The following is a 17,645-nucleotide window of genomic DNA, read 5'->3' on the forward strand; positions in this document are numbered from 1 at the left end:
GCGCTAAACTAAACTCGTCACTTCCGGGCCAGACACTGGTGATTAGAAAACGTTTGGAAACTGAAACTGTTGAAAGCTGCGACGACTTTTTAGATGAGATGGCTGTAACGAGTTATAGACAGTCACATAAACAGGTGAGCATATTTCTTAACCTGTTAATTTCCTGTAATGCTACAATTATTATACATTCGAGTCACAAGAGGCCGATTATAAAGTCGCCGGCTGGTTAGCCACGTTACATTAACGTTAGCCCCTCCATTCATTTACGAGCTGTCAGTTCGGCTGAACTTGGTGAATAGCGGATAGCTAGCAAATTATGTCATCGGACTACGTTGTTTTTCAGTCAGAAGTTAGCTAGTTAAATACACTGCCAAGGTATTAGCAGATAGACGTGGCGCTGTAACGTTAATAGTTAACAGGTGGATACATTACTTTTCATTAGCAGTGATAACTTAGTGTGATTTAACCAGCTAACAGCTAGTTAACTAACAGGAGTGGCTGTTAGTAGTTTATACACTTTCAACTGCTGCTAGCTAGCGAACGGGAGCTCCCTTTGCTTCAGCTGTTTATACCCTTCTTACCTGCTAATCTGTCAGCAGGAGATTATAAAGGAATATAAAGGATGTCTCTGCATTGTCTATGCAGATGTTGAATTGCAGTAAATGTACAAAGATATACAGCTGGTGATTAAACAATAGATTAGAGATAGCCTAATATAAGAGACGTTATTGTCATCCATGTGTATAGAGTGCAGTACATTATGTAGAGGAACACAATTATGTTTCCCTGGTGCAAAACAAAAGAATAAGCGACTGAACATAAGGTGCAAACAACAAGATACAAGACGAGGTACAAACGTATAGTGCAATAACGAACAAAGAATACAAGTAGTGTAAATAAATGTAAACAAAGGTAAAGTGATTGAAGTGAGTGTTTCACCTTTTAGTTTTAGTTGAAGTAGTTTGGTATTTTTACTGCACCACTACATCAGATACATGTCTTGTTTGTAGTTTTGTGCAGATTTATTGCCATTTAAATTGAGATTATACAGTAGTTTTCTGTACAGCATGAAGTATTTTTGTAGCTGAAGATAATAAAGTGGTAAGTAAAAATAAAGGACAGAAACTTGTTTGTCAGATTTTTGAAGAAAACACAAATTATGAGAGATTAGAGTTCTGTATTATTAAATCACATTATAGTATGTATAAGTCTTGGATATATAGCATACTATAGCAACAAATTAACTATTAAAAAAATTAAAATAAATGTGTTCTACGATTAAACAGCTAAACATTAGAACTTTAAAATAATAAAGGCTATCTTTTTAAATTCCGACAAGTATACTGAAATGACTCGTATACAGAAGCAATATGTAGTTTGAAGTTATTTTGTGTTTGTGTGATTTGGTAGAAAAACTAAAGAGGGAGGAGCCATGGCCTGTGCCCAAGTCCCACTGGATGAGCAGCAGGTGACTGAGCCGGGCCCGCTGGGAAAAGAGCACACACTGCCTGCACTGGTGAGTCATATCACCTAATTTTATACAGATATCCACAAAAAACAACAGTCTGTGGTGCTCCAGAAATAACCTGACTTTCCTTTCACAAAGACCAGTTTTATCAGAATGTACTTTCTGTTCCACATCAGCACCCGGCCAGGAAGGAGGAGCGTTTGTTTGTGCCTTACAAATCCCCGCCAGAAGACGGTTCTCCCGCTGAGGTGGAGGAATTTTTGGAACATGCCAAATTCATCACGGAGGACCTGGAGTGGCTGCTTGCACTGCCCCATGACAAGTTCTGGTGTCAGGTGAGGCACCGTTAACATGTAAACATCTCTGAGCCACAAAGGTGTATGGCAGCTGGAAACATTTTAAAGCACTAAGTCACAACAGCTCTTTTCCTCTTAAATGTCCACTCCCTCCTCTGCTATGTGTCATTCACCAGGTGGTGTTTGATGAGTCTCTGCAGAGGTGTCTAGATTCATACCTGCATCACGCTCCTCGCGGCCTCGACCTCGGCAACATGCCCTCCTCTCCGGCGGTGGCCGACATGCAACGCTCCGTCCACAGAGCGGTCTTCTTGACCTTTCTCAGGATGGCCACGCATAAAGAGTCCAAGGTAGAAGCAGCACCCCATATATGAACTCTAGAGAGGGAACAATGATCTACTAATCACTGGAAATACCAGTTATAGTTTGATTTGCACAGTTATGACAGCACATTTAGTATAGTATTGTCACTGGCTGCCACTCCCAAGTGCAAAGCCTTGTTTAACGTGTTGCCCTGTGTGTGCTCCTCTTCCACAGGAGAACTTCCTCACTCCAGCTGTGTTTGGAGAAATTGTCTATGAGAACTTCCTGTTTGACATTCCCAAATTCCTGGATCTGTGTGTGCTCTTCGGAAAGGGCAACAGCCAGCTGCTGCTCAAGATGATAGGTGAGCTGTTCTGTTAAGGTTCAATTGAAATCATTGTGTGTTTTTTTGATGAAAACATTTATCCATTAGATGAATATATGTAGTGAAGACTGTTGTTACTTTTTGTAAACTTTCTTATTGCTTTTTCACTTTTTCAGAGAACATCTTTACCCACCAGCCGTCTTACTACAGGGACCTGGATGAGACGGTGCCCACCGTCTTACAGGTGAGGTCATATTTAAAAAGTACAACTGATATTGCAATTGTGATTTGAGTCACGATATTGGAGGTAATAATATCTATTATGATATTTGATTGAATTTTCATTAAGAAATATATTAAAATGACCGTGGTATGTTGCCCCGTGAGGAACTAAACGAAACAAAGATTTTTTCTTAAATCTGTACACTATTATTTGTACGCCGGGACATCTCTGTCATACTACAATACTTATTTCAGAATAGTATTTTCACAGATGTTTTGCTTTATAACAAATATTGCTCTGATTTGGATATTGCACTAGTCCATGTTGGGATTTCAATAAAAACTCAGATTAATTGTTCAGCCCTAATGGAAAGTGTATGACTGGTAAAATATGTTTTGGTTTATTTAAGTTTTCCAAAAAGAAAATTCAATGCGCATCCCAGGGAAGATTTTTTTTTTTTTAAATTATAAAATGTGTTTCTGTGACTTTATAGATTTCTTTCCTCTCATGCTCTCCTTTTTATTCTACGTCACCTTCAGGTGTTCGACACCATCCTGGATAAGTGCGGTCTCCACTGTGAGGGAGCCGCAGCCATGGAGCCGATGAAGCTGAATGCACACAAACAGCCCACTGCCATGACCATGAGCCAGCAGGTCAGCGCACGCACAGGCACAGGCACAGGCACAGGCACACGCACAGGCACAGGCACAGGCACAGGCACAGGCACAGGCACAGGCACAGGCACAGGCACACGCACAGGCACAGGCACACGCACAGGCACAGGCACACTCTATTTTTCTTTGTTCTACATTATAGTAAAGGCAATGTGTTTGGGACTGTTGGCAAAAAAATGACACTAATAAAACATTTAATTGGAGTTGATGAAAATGGGATTGTTATATTTGGATATTCAAATAACTGTTTTCTAACAGTGACAGACAGACTACACAAAGCCTGAGTTTCATGCTAAACGTTTTAACTGTAATAAGATTTTAACCCCTAGTAGTAGAGATGCAATTTTCTTGGCAGATTTCTTTTCTTTGCCTAATAGCTATAATTAACAACATCCACACATTGTTTTTTTACTTTTTTTTAATGGAAAGTTTATATTAAATTTTATGTTCATAATAAAATATTGACTATTAAATAACCTACATTTTCTCCAAAACGGCACCAAGTTACAGGACCTGTGTGTGCGTGTACTAACAACCTACTTGCTGTTGGCCATATTGCATGTCATTTCCAAAAAATCTTACAATATAAAATGTGTGTTTTCTGTTTAAAAAGTACAAACGTAGGAAGTTATCAAGTACTTAGTATCTTTTAAGTGGTTACGTCTCAAGCGCACAGCTGATACCGACACTGCTGCTTCACGCCTTTGATGCATGTTTTCTTTTCTGTCCCAGGATCTCGTAGATCTTATTCTGTACCTGTGTGACTCGACCACCACCATCCATGCCTTCCTGGACATTTTCCCTGCCGCCTGCTCCAGCTTCCACTCTCATGGCTTCCTCAGCAGGTAGCCAGATGAAGTAAACTGTCAGTATCGCAGCCAAACTTTTGCAAAAGCTTCTCATGACCATTTTTCTTTCTCTTGTGGCAGACTGACCTCGTTTTATGAAACCGCTGTGCCTGACCTCGAGAAGGCAGTGAGGAAGAGAAACTTTGAATCTAAAGAGTGAGTTTCTCCTACATCAAATACTTTGAAAAGGGCAAAAGATTGAGACCCAATTGCTGAATACATGATTGAATTATAGAGAATAATCTCCCAAATATGTTTAGTCTTCAGCAGGACTTGTGGAAGAGGTTGTCCCACTCCTGTCGTAAGATTGTGGAGATGGCTCACTTGCTGCTGCATCACACCTGCCTACAGCCGATCCTGGAGGGGTGAGTCGCGCAAACTCTCAAAATGCATTACAGCAGAATAAGCATTAAACATGCACACATTAATTCTGATGGATTTTGTTGCCTTGCAGGGGAGAAAACATACAAACATGTGCAGAGGAGCTCCTTCAACATTTCTCATCGTTTTTACCTGAGAAAAGGTAAAATTACTGGTTAAGATCAGGGGTCACCTGATCACCTGATCACCTTTAGTTGGTCCCCATTACATCTCAGAGGAGTTTTGTTTCACTCTTTCTATTTTAGCACAATGACAAAGTATATGAAGGGATTTGCTGTTTTCTTTGTCCCCTCAGGTTCTTATCAGACTATGATGAGCAGTTCCCCATCGCAGACTACATCAGCCTCCTACAACAGGCCCTCCCTGTCATGTATCCTTTACAGCTTTACAGCAATAACTTTGTGTGAACAGATCCTTATGGCTAATAACATTCTTCATACAGTGCTACCAAAGATCTGATTAAAGCTCAGCAGAAATGTAGATTTACACATCTGCAGTTTTGTACTAATCAGTTACTCATTTGATAATCAGTTAATACTTTTAATTAGCTTTTAAGTGAAAACATTTGATGCTTTCAGTATCTGGAATGAGAGAATTTGAAACTTCTCTTGTTCTTACATTATAGTACATTTAATATGTTTCTCTTTCGGACTGTTGGTTGGACAAACGAGACATTTCATTGCCTCATATGGCCTCTACAATATTGCATTTTCTTTTCAAGTTTTATAAACTAAATAATTAACAGACTAATCCAGCAAATAAACAGCAGATTAATGGTCATTAGTTGCAGCCCTAATCGGGTCAACAGCCAGTTGTGGTGGAGAAACTTCCAAGATGGAAGAATTGTCAGTTAGCAGCAGGCAGGAATGTCTGGAGTATCATTTGTTTTGTTTTCCTTAACAGCCTGCTTCTGTCAGTGATGAGACCCGGACGTCCTACCTGCTCCAGGGGGTGGAAAGTGCCTGGGACTGTGTGGGCCGACAGAAACCACACATCCAGAGTCGGCGTCGGGGAGCAGCGGGGGGAGCTGCTGCCACCTCGTCAGCTGGCTTTAAACTTCATGAGGTCCGAGAGCCAGAAGGAGGAGGGGAGAGCCTGAGGGGAGCAGAGGCCATGTTGGATGTTCCCCGAAAAGGAAACCATGTGAGTTTTATAATTATTGCGGCTAATTTAATAAGCGCATATGACCGCTCAGCTTCCTGTATTTATTATCGCTGCTTACCTGCTGAAGGAATTTTCACTGATAATATCACGGTACGTTAGGTCAAATTTAAGACTCAACCAATGACTATTCTCTTTCAGAAAATAGTGAAAAATTCCCCGTTATAATTTTTCCACAGATGATCCTAATAGAAAAAGATGGAAACGGCAAAAAAAAAACTTGTATGGCTGCATCACCTCATGCAACTACACACTTTACATAAATTGCATAAAACAAAATTAAATTGAACAATCTAAATGTTTTCAAGCTTTTTTTAGATTCAATAAAAAGGTAGAATAAATAAAAACCTTTTCAGGAAGATTAAATGAAACTAAGCAAAGCTGTAAAAATATAAATACCAAATTAGAAATGGAAAGGGGAGTCTTTAGACAGAAGTTGCATGTTGTGCAATTTTTCAAACGCAAATAAAAAAAGTGTTTTTATATAATGTGTACAAAAACATAAATACAAGATGAAATAATACAAGTAATAGCAAAGTTTCAATGCCGAAATAAATAGCTGTACATTTCAGCTGTATAATCAAAGTGTAGATTTAAAAGTAGCTACTAATTTGCGGAAAAAATGGACTGAGTCAAGCCGACGTTGACGGTGTACTGTTTGTTGTCAGGGTGCGGTGTGTGCGGTGAGCGAGGCGGAGCTGGAGTCTCTGCTGTCGTGCATCAGGGACCTGCTGCCTGATTTGGGCGAAGGCTTCCTGCTGGCCTGCCTGCAGGAGTACAACTACAACTCTGAGCTGGTCATCAACAACATCCTGGAGGACCGCCTGGCCCCCAACCTGGACAAACTGGACCGAGACATGCCCAGGTGACACCACACACTTTACGTATAATGCTTGTGTTTATTTTGTTAAGTAAATGAAATGTAAAAAAGAGATTACCTTGCGTTCCAAAAATTTCCCTAAGTCCAACGTTTTGTCCACCTAAAAGTCCAAAACTTGTAAAATATATTTTACTTGTAATTTTACATTAATATAAAGTAGAGAAAGCAGTATCTCCTCATTTTAGAAGCTAATATATGTGAATCTCTGCTTGTTAAATTATTCACTCGGTTAATCAATAAACTAAATTGCTGTTGATACTTTATTAGACTTTACTATACAAATCATCAACATGTGTTGCAGATGATTTGTGGTATAAATGGAGTGAATATTATTGTTAAGTGTGTTTGAGCCCCATGTTCTTCCTCTGTTCTTCAGGCCAGTGGAGGAGCCACTTCCAGATGTTCTGAATGTCAGATCCAACGTGTTTGATGATGATGAGTTTGACATTTTCCGCCGAGACCAGGTGGACATGTCCCGCATTTGGAAGGGAAGGAGGTAAGATGAGCACAAAGAGAAATTAAAAAGCCCTGGACTGGTTTTATGTACTTCCACTTTTGCCTGATTCATGTGCCTATAAAATCCTGTTCAAACTGTTTTATAAAGGCAGTAGGACGTCTGAAAAACTCTAAAAGTTTTTACATACATTTTAAAATGACATTGTATTTAAAGAGAGCAGAACGGGTGAGACTGCCTGTAATCTTGTCGTGTTTTTCTTACTCTTGCAGGAAAGGTGAGAGCGCTCGAGAGTTGCTGAACGACAAGCAGCACATAGCGGAGCAGAAGGCTCGCTATCTCTCTTACGAGACGGTGGTGGACGAGGTCGTCATTGAACCTGGTGAAAGTCCAGAAGCGTACGACGACGAGTACGACGACACCTACGACATGGGCCAAGTGGGAGCTAATGACCTGGATGGAGACAGTTTACTGAGCAGAAGGTACGTCGCAGGGTTAGTTCTGTGGTCATAATAAAGTCGAGACGGTGAAGTAGAGTTTGAAAAGCACCTTTTTCATTTTGACATAGGGGTGTAACGGTACACACGTCATGGTTCCCAGCTTTAGGAGTGGTGGTTTGGTGCCAGCTCGATACAGCAGGATATGTTTAATTTAATTTATTTTCAACTGACAAAAGGACATTTCAAACATCTCTGTATTACTGTACCAACTAATTAATATCACAATATTTCTGCAATAATGATGATCTTGTTGATGTGACAAAATACTGAAATATGTCATTATTCATTTCGAGAACATACACTTGCAACACAATAAGTGTTATAGTTTTATATGTCAGCATAAATGTAACAGTTCGACTTTTAATTTCCAGTAAAAACGAACTGAGAGATAATTAGCACGTGTATAACGGCGTACAGCTAAACGCTTCCTGCCCTCTTGTGACTGGATGCTTTCTAAATATGGAATATATTCAGAGTACTATTTTCATTTTCACTCTGTGTTTCTGTTTCCCTGCAGGCCTTTCACCATCCCACAGATCCTGAGAAAAGAAAACAAACCAGAGTTGGAAGAGGAGGATGAAGAGGAGGAAGAGACACTACAGGTACCGTACCATTTATACATTTCAACGTGTGTTTCTCAATCTTGTGTGATCAACGAGCACCAGCACAGACCCGCTCGTCTTAGTCATCAGAAGTAATGGATGGCACCATTATAACAAGTTATTACATGTGTAAAAAATGAACACACTTGCCACATACGGTACAAAAATATGTTGCTAACAGCGTTGCCTCCGCTGGTTGGTGGAGGCATACAGCCACGAGGCAGTAATTCTAGTTTTTGCTTTGTTTTGAGACTTTCCAACTGTGTTTACATCTGAGTCTATTTGATTTCAGAACAACGTAAACAGGGACCAGTTTGTGCAGGACCCGGCTCTGCTGAGAGAGAGGGCTGACGCTAGAAGAGCTGCCATGCATCAAAGGAAAGGGTAAGAAATCAATATTCACTTTGCAAACTTTCAGTCTGTCCAGCTGGGTTTCTTCATGAAGATAATGTATAATGACTTTCTGTATTCCTCTCTCAGTAAAGAGGTATTCCTTATATGAATATGGGGTTTAAGGTTAGAGCAGTGTAAAGCCCTCTGAGACAAATGCATAATAATAATGACTCTTCTATATTTAATGATATAAGCTGAATGGAAATTGCAAATTACTTCATCCCTCTCTTCCAGTTTCCGACCGGAGCAGCGTCCCAGTAACGTGGTGGGACAACCGAAAGGCCAAGGACAAAACACGGAGACATTCCTGGACCGACGCAAGAAGGAGGCCAACAAGAGCCGCGGGGCAAACCACAACCGCCGCAACATGGCCGACCGCAAGAGGAACAAAGGCATGATCCCCTCCTGACCTGCGTGACGGCTGGCTGCGCGAACTGAAACAGACTGATGGTAGGAGGGAGGGAAGATGGCTGAGGTGTGAGACAGTAAAGGGAACGAAACACTGGGGCTTGTGTGTTTTTTCTGGGTTTAAATTTGGATCCCTTAATTGTCCTCAAGATCACATCTCAGCCCCAAAGTCGCCGTCGTTACTCGAAGAAAAAGCCGCCAAAGGTTTTGAGTTGTTGGTGAGGAGTTGCATTAGTTTACCGACTTTCTTTGACTGGGCTTTTGTGACCGGATGTTGCCAAGCAGCTAGACATGTTTGAGACTCTGAACATTAGCTTTTAGTGTTTGAGCCGAAAGGACGTTCAGCTCTTTGGCCCAAATGATTTTCTTTTTATAGCTCACTAAAAACCAAAAGTCCTGAGTGTGAGCCAGAGACCGAGGACAAAGAATAAGACGTTTATTTTTGCTATGTAACAAATCAGTTTATTATTAAGATCCAGGGTGATTGATTTAAAGTTTCTTTGACATCATCATCATCATCATCAAATAGACAACATAGTAATAAAAAGAAGCAACATCCAGGGTCTTGGAGAGACTGTGGTATCTGCTGTAGCTGGAAGAACAATTACTGAGCTGGTGAAGTCAGGACATCAGTGGCAGACAGTGTTGCTCTTACTACTCATCCTGTATGAGCAGCTTGTGTGAAAGCTGCCTGCATGTAACGTTCAAGTGCATGCCCAGTTCACACCACTGTTGTCCAGCCTTCATAAAAACATAACGAAGGAAATCCACTCATAACTTATGATGTTGTTTGGAAGCAGGAAGGAAACCTCCGACATGATGCACAGACTATTTTCTATGAAGAGAACAGATCTATCAGAGCATTTTGTAACAAAAAAAGCATATGTAATTGCTTTTTGGAGTTGACATTGCAACCTAAAATAAATACAATAATACTATGTTTTTGACATCCTTAGCGTTTGAGTCATCAGTGACTGCGTTTTCCTTTCACAGTACAGTGTGTTTGACTTTATTAGAGATGCTTCAGGGTACGGCTGCACAGTTGGGGCTGAAATTAATGATCAGTTATTTGGTAAGTAAACTGCAGGAACATTTGACAGAAAATGTCCATTTCATACAAACCTTTACTGTATGCAAACGGTTATATTTAGTTATAGTTATATCCAAAGGAATAGTTTGCTTTATTGCCAAAAGTCAGGTCAGAAGATTTGTACCACTCCTGTTTGAAGCTGCAGCCTGTTAGCTTAGCATAAAGACTGAAAGCAGCCAGCCTGGCTCTCAAAAGGTAACATCTGCCTACCATCATCACTAAACCTAAATTTCCCCTCGGGATCAATAAAGTATCGATCAATCTATCAAACACATTGTATCTTATTTGTTTAATCCAAAGTTTTAAAAGAGCAGTTGATGTCAAGATAGCCTGGTCAATCGTACCGCTTGAATGCTATGCATTCAAGCCCCCCCCCCCATTTGCAGTCTTCATGCTATACTGCACTAATAGGCTGCTCATAATAAACAAGCGATTGTTATTAGCTGTGCAGCCGTACGTCAGGACACATTCTTCACATGATGTATGCGGTGACCTTCTGCTGGGACAGTTCAGAACGGTTTGACTTCTTTACACAGACCTTCTAAAAAAGGAAGCGGATAAATACAATCAAAGAACAGTCTCTACAAAATGTTTTCCAAACTTACTGTTCAACATCTTTAAAACTGTAACATACTGTTACATACAAAACTTAAGTATAATTTAGGAGGTGTGTTTGTGGTTTCTTTCACTCTGCTGCAGGTAAGTAATAAGGCATGTTAGGGACAAGTGCAAACACTCTTTCTACATGTGCTCCCATCTGTAGCACAGTTACAACTACAGAACCTCAACAACTAACTTTTAATAGCAAAGTATGAGTTTTGACACTACATAAAATCACGTTTACACTCATTTAATACGTTGGTTATTGACATAATTTAGACCTAAAGTGAACGTTTACACAATCCAATCAATACGTCCCTGCTTAAAACCATAAAGCATTGAATCACTAGCTGAAACAACTGACTCGCGAGTGCTCGCTCAGGTTATCGATGTTTTCCGAATGTCTCTTTGCTCTGCTGTTTGCAGAAACATGAAGCAGAAGGTGTTTGTGTGAGGAGTCGCATTGAGCTCAAACACCCTCATGAGACATCTCTACTGCTGTAGATCACACATACAAACATAATTACACAATTGTACAATAACATGATCCCAGGAAGAAGTACTGTTTACACAGTACCAGTACAGTACTTCATAGTATTGTGTTCACACTACCACCCACCCGAGGGTCAGATGTCAGTCTATATTTGCGCCCACAATCCCATGCTGGAAGGAGTAAGCGGCGAGGTTGGGAGAAAAACAACAGCTACTGGAGTGTCACTGAGGAAGAGACCTGATTCCCAGAGCTGCTGCTGCTGCTGCTTGCTTGCTGCTGCTGCTAGCTGCTGCTGCTAGCTGCTGCTTGCTGCTGCTGCTGCTAACTGCTGCTTGCTGCTGCTGCGGCGACGGCAAAGCAACCGTTAACTGTCTCTGCGGATGCTGCCTGGAGAGGTTTAGAGAAGAAGAAAGGCATTACAATTTAGAGCTCAAACAATACATCAATTAATATATTAGTGGATAAAAACTAATGAATATTATTTTTCGCAGGGTATTTTGCCTTTTATTGGAACGCTGATAGTATAGAGGCAGACAACAACAACAACAACAACAAATTCTAGAAAATATTCCAAAGCTTTTTTGGATCCAACTTCTCAAATGTAAATATGTTTTAGTTTTCTTTGTCTTCTATGACGGTGAAATGATATAGCTTTGGATTTTAATATCAGACATATGGAAATATTTGATAAAAATAATAGTAACCCTATTTTATCTACAAGACTTACCTGGTTAAAGACAAAAGTAATAGTAGGCCACTATATTATAATAAATTCGTAGTATAGTACATCAAGTCATTCTATTGCATGTCATAAGAAAAGTTATAATGGAAACAGAATGGAGGATTTTGAATTCTCTTTATCGTTACATGTACACAGCGAACATTTAGACTGCATTTAACCCATCCTAGTGTTCGGAGCAGTATCAGAAGAAAACATATTATAGTAGGTCATAAAAACACGTACAGAGCCTATAGAAAGTCATCATACCCCTTTGAAATGGTTACTTTATTTGCTGTACAGCCCGAAATCAAAACCCATTAAAGAAAATACTTTTTCCAGCTTTATTTACAAATGTAGCGTTACAACATCAAACTAATGAAAGAAAAGTTGACCGTTCTGAAAATTAATAAAAAATGAAAAACTAGAATAACAGGGTTGGAAAAGTCATCAGTCCCCTGATGTAATACTTCGTAGAGCCACTTTTTGCTGCAATTACAGCCATCAATCTATTTGGATCTGTCTCTACTAGCCCTGCTCACCTAGATTGGAGAATATTTGCACATTATTTGTTGCAGAATTGTTCGAGTCAGTCATATTCCATGGTGAGTGGCGATGGACTGCTCTCAAGTCCATCCACCGATGTTCTATCAGATTTAAGTCAAGTTTAAGGACATTCACCTTCCTATCCTTAAGCCACTGCGTTGTTCCTTTGGCGGTATGTTTAGGATCGTAGTCGTGTTGGAAGGTGAATGTGACCTGCCCATCTTCAGCTGTTTAGCAGAAGGACGCAGGTTTTCCTCAATGTGGGTGAACTTGGCAACATCCATTTTCCATTCAATCCTGACCAAGTGCCCAGTCCCTGCTGAAGAGACACATCCCCACAACATAATGTTGCCACCACCATGCTTCACAGTAGGTATGGTGTGTTTTGGGTGGTGTGCTCTGTTCAGTTTTCGCCAAACATAGGGTTTAGAATTCAGTCCAAAAAGTTAAATCTTAGTCTCATCTGAGGGGGGGGCAGGGCAGTTAGCCTGGTGTCTGGAAGTTGATTAGTTGTACCTGAGCAAGTTTATAATGATATAATCTAAGGGGCTGATCACTTAACCAAACCAGGTATTTCACTAATTAATTAAGTGTCCAGAATTACTTTGACATTATTTTTTGCATTGACGAGGGTTATAATGTGTACATGCAGCTCAAGAAAGTTAGATTTAATTTATTTTAGTTTCCAGGGTGTAATGTGACAAAAGGTAAAGATTTCCACAGGGTATGATGACTTTCTATAGGCCCTGTACATGTGATTAACTAGTGGTATGGGCACTTTAAACAGCCACAGCCGTTTGTATTAGTCGCATGGAATGGCTGCTGTTGGTGAAATTGCACTTCTGTTCATTTACTCTTTAAAAACCTGCAGCAGTCAAACGTCAACAGATAGTGTTGTGTAACCGAACTCACCGAGGATGCTGCGTTTGCACAGAGGACAGGTGTGCTGCAGCAGCAGCCAGGGGTCGACACAATCTCTGTGGTACTCGTGAAGACAAGGCAGCACCCGTAGACACTGAGACACAAGACGTAAGACAAACCAGCAGTTTATATCCCTGTCCTGCACATAGTCTGTGTCAGAGAAACCAAACAAGTGGCAGGATATAGAGTAAGAATATTCTTTACATCATATTACCACTGCTCCACTTGCCTTCCTGAATTTTCGACCACAGAGACGAGTCTAGATCAGTGTATGTGGGAGTGTTGTCTGACCTGGTTGTTGTTGAACGGCTCGAGACAAACCGCACAGTTGTCCGTCTCCACCGTCTGGGACGAGTCGCACCACGGTTTGGGCTGACGATACGTTTTGGTCTTCAGGGACGACATTCTCTTCAGGATGTCCTGTTTAGGAAAGAGCTGAAGAACACGACACAGCAGAACATCACCATTATCTAAATGAGGACAGGACAAGTTCTCCTTACAGGAAATATGTTCTGGTTCGACGTGTGCAACATTTACTTTGCATATTTATTAGAAGTTACTATAGTAGTGCTGCTGCACAAGCGGGAGACTGTTTATGCAGAGTTGTTTCAAATATTCAGGCTTTAGCAAAAATGTAAAGTCGGTTTACCTCCAGGTTGTCGTTCAGCTGATGGTCCTGGTACTGCCAGCGAGCCTGAACGATGACGCCGGTGCTGAGGATCAGAGCCACCAGGAGGACCGTGTCCCACAGCTGCTGCAGGTACTTCTGCAGATACAGAGCAGCAGTACTTTATCATCCGGCTCCCTTACCGTTCATTTGTTTATCGGTCTGTAGCTCAACACTCACAAAAGGTCTCAGGCAACAGAGAAGAGGAGAAAAATGCAAATGAGCTGCTGATTATGCACCAGACTAATGATACAGTTAATATAATGCACTGCGGAGTATTTTGGTTATATGATTCTCTCAAACTTTTTTCTAAATAAACACTGATAGTACAATAATAAAATAATGAATGTTTTGTATGAATATAGAGAAAATGGGAATTAGTCTGCAGAACAAAATGTCTTGAGGCAAATGTATCCTCGGGCTGTACCGAACAGTCCAGAGCTTAATATATAACGTTGACATTCAAATTCTAACTCTTGAACTATGAGCTCTATTTTTTTTCGTAGGTCCTAACAGTTCTAATAACTCCAGAGCTGAGACTGCTCATATTTATAGTGTATTCCAATGTATTCTTTGTTGTGTATTGTATTCTAAAGCTATATATCACTTTTCTATTGTTACTGTGCATTTCCAGGATATCCATCCAGCCATCCATAACACTATTTTATAATCTCCAATTTACCCATCTGTGTGTAAAGCAGAACGTTACCTATTGCCACTTCACAAATAAATACAAATGACTACCCAAACTAATTTAATCTGATAAATTGCTTTATTCAAATTGAGGAATTGGAATTTTTTTTAAAGGGTGATGACGCCATAAAATATGACAAAAGACATCAATGGAAGCTTTGAATGTAAAATAAAAAGACATTTGGTACAGCTCTAAATGTATCAGACTTGATTCAGCATCTTCTGGAGTCACTAAAGGCTATACACAACTTTCTTTCCAAATGCACTAGTACTCCCAAAGATCCTTAAACACACTTTGATTGTGTAAAAATAAGTCCCTAAATCCTACAGCAGCTTTAAGAAAACACGTTAACGAGGCTATGTTCGGTCGGCTCCCCCACCTGGACCTGAGAGTTCGTCTCCCCCGTGCAGATGACCCCCTGCCACTCTCCGTAGCGACCTCCTCTCGATCGACCGCAGCTGGACCACAGCGTGAGCGTGGCTCCCTGCCCGAACACAGAGCAGCATGCGCTCAGTCAGCTCAGCCTGTCATCTGTTCACTCACCACTGGAGGGTGCTAACAACTGAGAAACACAGTCAGCTGATAGATTGAGGAGCTCACCAGGTTGTCCTGCAGGATCGTCTTGTATGTGATTTTTGCTGTCGCTTGAAGACCCCTGTAGAGACAGAACTGTCATTTAGTGCAAATAAAGAGTGTGCATCACACGAGTTTACATGTTTTCTTTCTTTGATAATTCATGTCTCATGTAGCCTGTGTGCTGGACTACACGATGCATCTTAGTGACACAAAATAATTGTTCTAAATTGCAGGAATTTGGTGGCGTTGCCGTCACCCTTACACCAAGTTCAGTCTGTGACCTTTGTTGCCAATGTGCAGAATCAAAAGACGGAAGAAAAACAACCAGAATAAGGTGTATACTTATTAGATTAATGGATTAATGAATAATAATATATTGAGTGAAGTTATGATTACTCTGATTTTGGCTTTCATTTAACTGTTTATCGTTTGACAATGTTCAATACTGTTCAAGCAGGAAATATCACATCGAAGAATAAGCAAACAATAATCCTCAACTGAGGAAGCATGTGACGCGTGATATTAACTTCTCCGATTGCTTTTTTCAGTGTTATAAGGGAAAGGTGAAGGTGGAAGTATCTGTTTCTATGTTAGCAGTACATGTAATAAATAAACAATATGGGGGTTCTGTACCTGAGCAGAGCCCCGATCAGCTTGGTGACATTTTCCGATGTCTGGATCACAATGATGGGCTTGGACAGAACCTGAGACAGATCCATCTACAACAGCAAGAGGCAGGTTTGTAGGTTAATAAAACATGACCTGGGCAAAGTGTCTTTTAAACTTCAATTTTCAGGAAGGTTTCTATAATTTTCCCCAAAAATAGTTTATAGCCAAAATCAATATAATCCATAATCTCTTCTTGATCAGCGCCTTCAACTGGGTTTGTTCTGATGTTCAACTTTCAAAGCAGATTGCTAAAAACACACAGAGAATAACAACTGCAAGAGCCCCCAAAGTACAGTATGTCAATGACAAGGTTTTAGAACACGATGGAGGAAAGAAAAGAGAAAACAGCTGGTGATTGAGTTTGTGGAGATTTACCTCACTGACTGTGTTTTGGTTGAGAGCCAAAATGATGAGCGCAGACGCTCCGAGGACCAACGCACGCTTCATCTTTAACGGAGACGGTGCATGTTAAGTTTGACGTATAAATCCGTACCAATGTGAACAAAATGCACAACATATTAAGAGTACAACTTCTTACTCTATTGACCATAGCATCAGCGAAGGACTCCTGGTTTCCGGTGGAGGCTTTGTTGTCGTCTATCTCCACAGGTACCAACCCGATCCACGGCTCCTGCTCTCTGGTGTCTTCCTCGCCTTTTACTCCGCCCACCTGTGTCTCCTCATTCTGAACCTGAGGATAGAAAACAGTTTTCTTTTCTGACATGTTCGACATGAATATGTTTATGTATTTTAAATATGGGTAAAATCAAGTGTGAAGAATATAAAATGGAAATTGAAATGAAGGATTTTTAATCCTCTTTTAATGGTCACACACATGTACACAGCACACACAGTGAAATTTAGACTATGCATTTAAGCCATCCTAGTATTAGGAGCAGTGGGCAGCTATAATATTATCAGCACCCGGGGAGCAGTGTGGGGGACCGGGGACCGGTGCCTTGCTCAAGAAAACCTCGGCAGTTCCGGGAGGTGAACTGGTAGTTCTTAAAGTATCAGTTCACACTTGGTCCGATTCAGGACTTGAACCAGAGACCATCTGGTTCTCAAGCCAAGACCCCACTGACTGCCCAGATGTCAATACTGTCAATAATATCATATTTTGATAAAATGTTTGTAATGTTTAGGCTAAATGATAAGTTGCAGCCCTGGTGCTCTCTTGTAGTATCACACACATCACGGTTACCACCCAAATGTAACGGTCCAGAACAACAATTTTGACAATAAATGACTCCCCTCTGACCGACTCACCAGGACCAGCTCTCCCTCCAACTCTTCTGGGTCCTCGTCCCGCTGCTCGGAGCCCCTGCTGCTCTCCCTGCCGGTCTCCACCACCTCCCCCTGGAGCAAAGCGCTGACACCGGGCCGCTGCTCCAGGAAAACCTCCACCAGAGCAACCTGCTCCGCCGCGACCAGCATCCCCGGCCACCGCAGCAGGACGAGCGGTAATATTATCCAGAGACAGCACCAGCACCGAGCTAAAGCCATGGCCCGAACAACGACAACAAAAAGAAAATACTAATGAAAACAGTTATAAATATATAAACCTGATCAACTGTCACCCGTCATTTTGGAAAAGCTGCCATCATTTTTGTTCGCCAATTAGCTAGCTTGACCACTCGAAGAATGTAAACAACCGAAGGCAGCTTCCGACTCTGACCGGAAGAAGCTGGAGGATTACCATCTTGTATACAAACCGGTAGAGACACATTACAAGAAATTAAATCCAATAATAAA

General features: G+C 40.9%; 2 protein-coding genes across 4 annotated transcripts; one reads left to right on the forward strand and one right to left on the reverse strand.

Annotated features, from left to right (window-relative positions):
- Window positions 1-9,871, forward strand: ascc2 (activating signal cointegrator 1 complex subunit 2). Its single transcript, XM_029439551.1, has 19 exons — window positions 1-134; window positions 1,411-1,516; window positions 1,645-1,803; window positions 1,941-2,114; window positions 2,302-2,431; window positions 2,569-2,636; window positions 3,155-3,268; window positions 4,022-4,134; window positions 4,219-4,293; window positions 4,398-4,502; window positions 4,592-4,660; window positions 4,814-4,888; window positions 5,436-5,661; window positions 6,348-6,544; window positions 6,936-7,055; window positions 7,286-7,495; window positions 8,031-8,115; window positions 8,408-8,499; window positions 8,743-9,871. The coding sequence occupies exons 2-19, from the start codon at window positions 1,433-1,435 to the stop codon at window positions 8,915-8,917; spliced, it is 2,271 nt and encodes a 756-aa protein (XP_029295411.1). The 5' UTR covers window positions 1-134; window positions 1,411-1,432; the 3' UTR covers window positions 8,918-9,871.
- Window positions 9,331-17,552, reverse strand: rnf215 (ring finger protein 215). 3 transcript variants are annotated; one of them, XR_003832786.1, is made up of 11 exons: window positions 17,160-17,552; window positions 16,429-16,581; window positions 16,266-16,337; window positions 15,855-15,940; window positions 15,246-15,300; window positions 15,025-15,129; window positions 13,934-14,050; window positions 13,576-13,719; window positions 13,276-13,378; window positions 11,226-11,486; window positions 9,331-10,547 (listed from the first exon to the last, which is right to left on the reverse strand). XR_003832786.1 is itself a non-coding variant. In XM_029439553.1 (10 exons), the coding sequence occupies exons 1-10, from the start codon at window positions 17,394-17,396 to the stop codon at window positions 11,464-11,466; spliced, it is 1,095 nt and encodes a 364-aa protein (XP_029295413.1). In that variant the 5' UTR covers window positions 17,397-17,552; the 3' UTR covers window positions 9,331-11,463. The 3 variants fall into 3 exon arrangements, 2 of the variants coding, with proteins under 2 accessions (XP_029295413.1, XP_029295412.1); XM_029439553.1 differs by having other exon boundaries at window positions 9,331-11,486; XM_029439552.1 differs by lacking the exons at window positions 9,331-10,547; window positions 11,226-11,486 and having other exon boundaries at window positions 12,492-13,378.
- Window positions 17,553-17,645: the final 93 nt, after the last annotated feature.

This window comes from Cottoperca gobio, chromosome 9, assembly GCF_900634415.1.
Source record: "Cottoperca gobio chromosome 9, fCotGob3.1, whole genome shotgun sequence".
Lineage (NCBI taxonomy): Eukaryota > Metazoa > Chordata > Actinopteri > Perciformes > Bovichtidae > Cottoperca > Cottoperca gobio.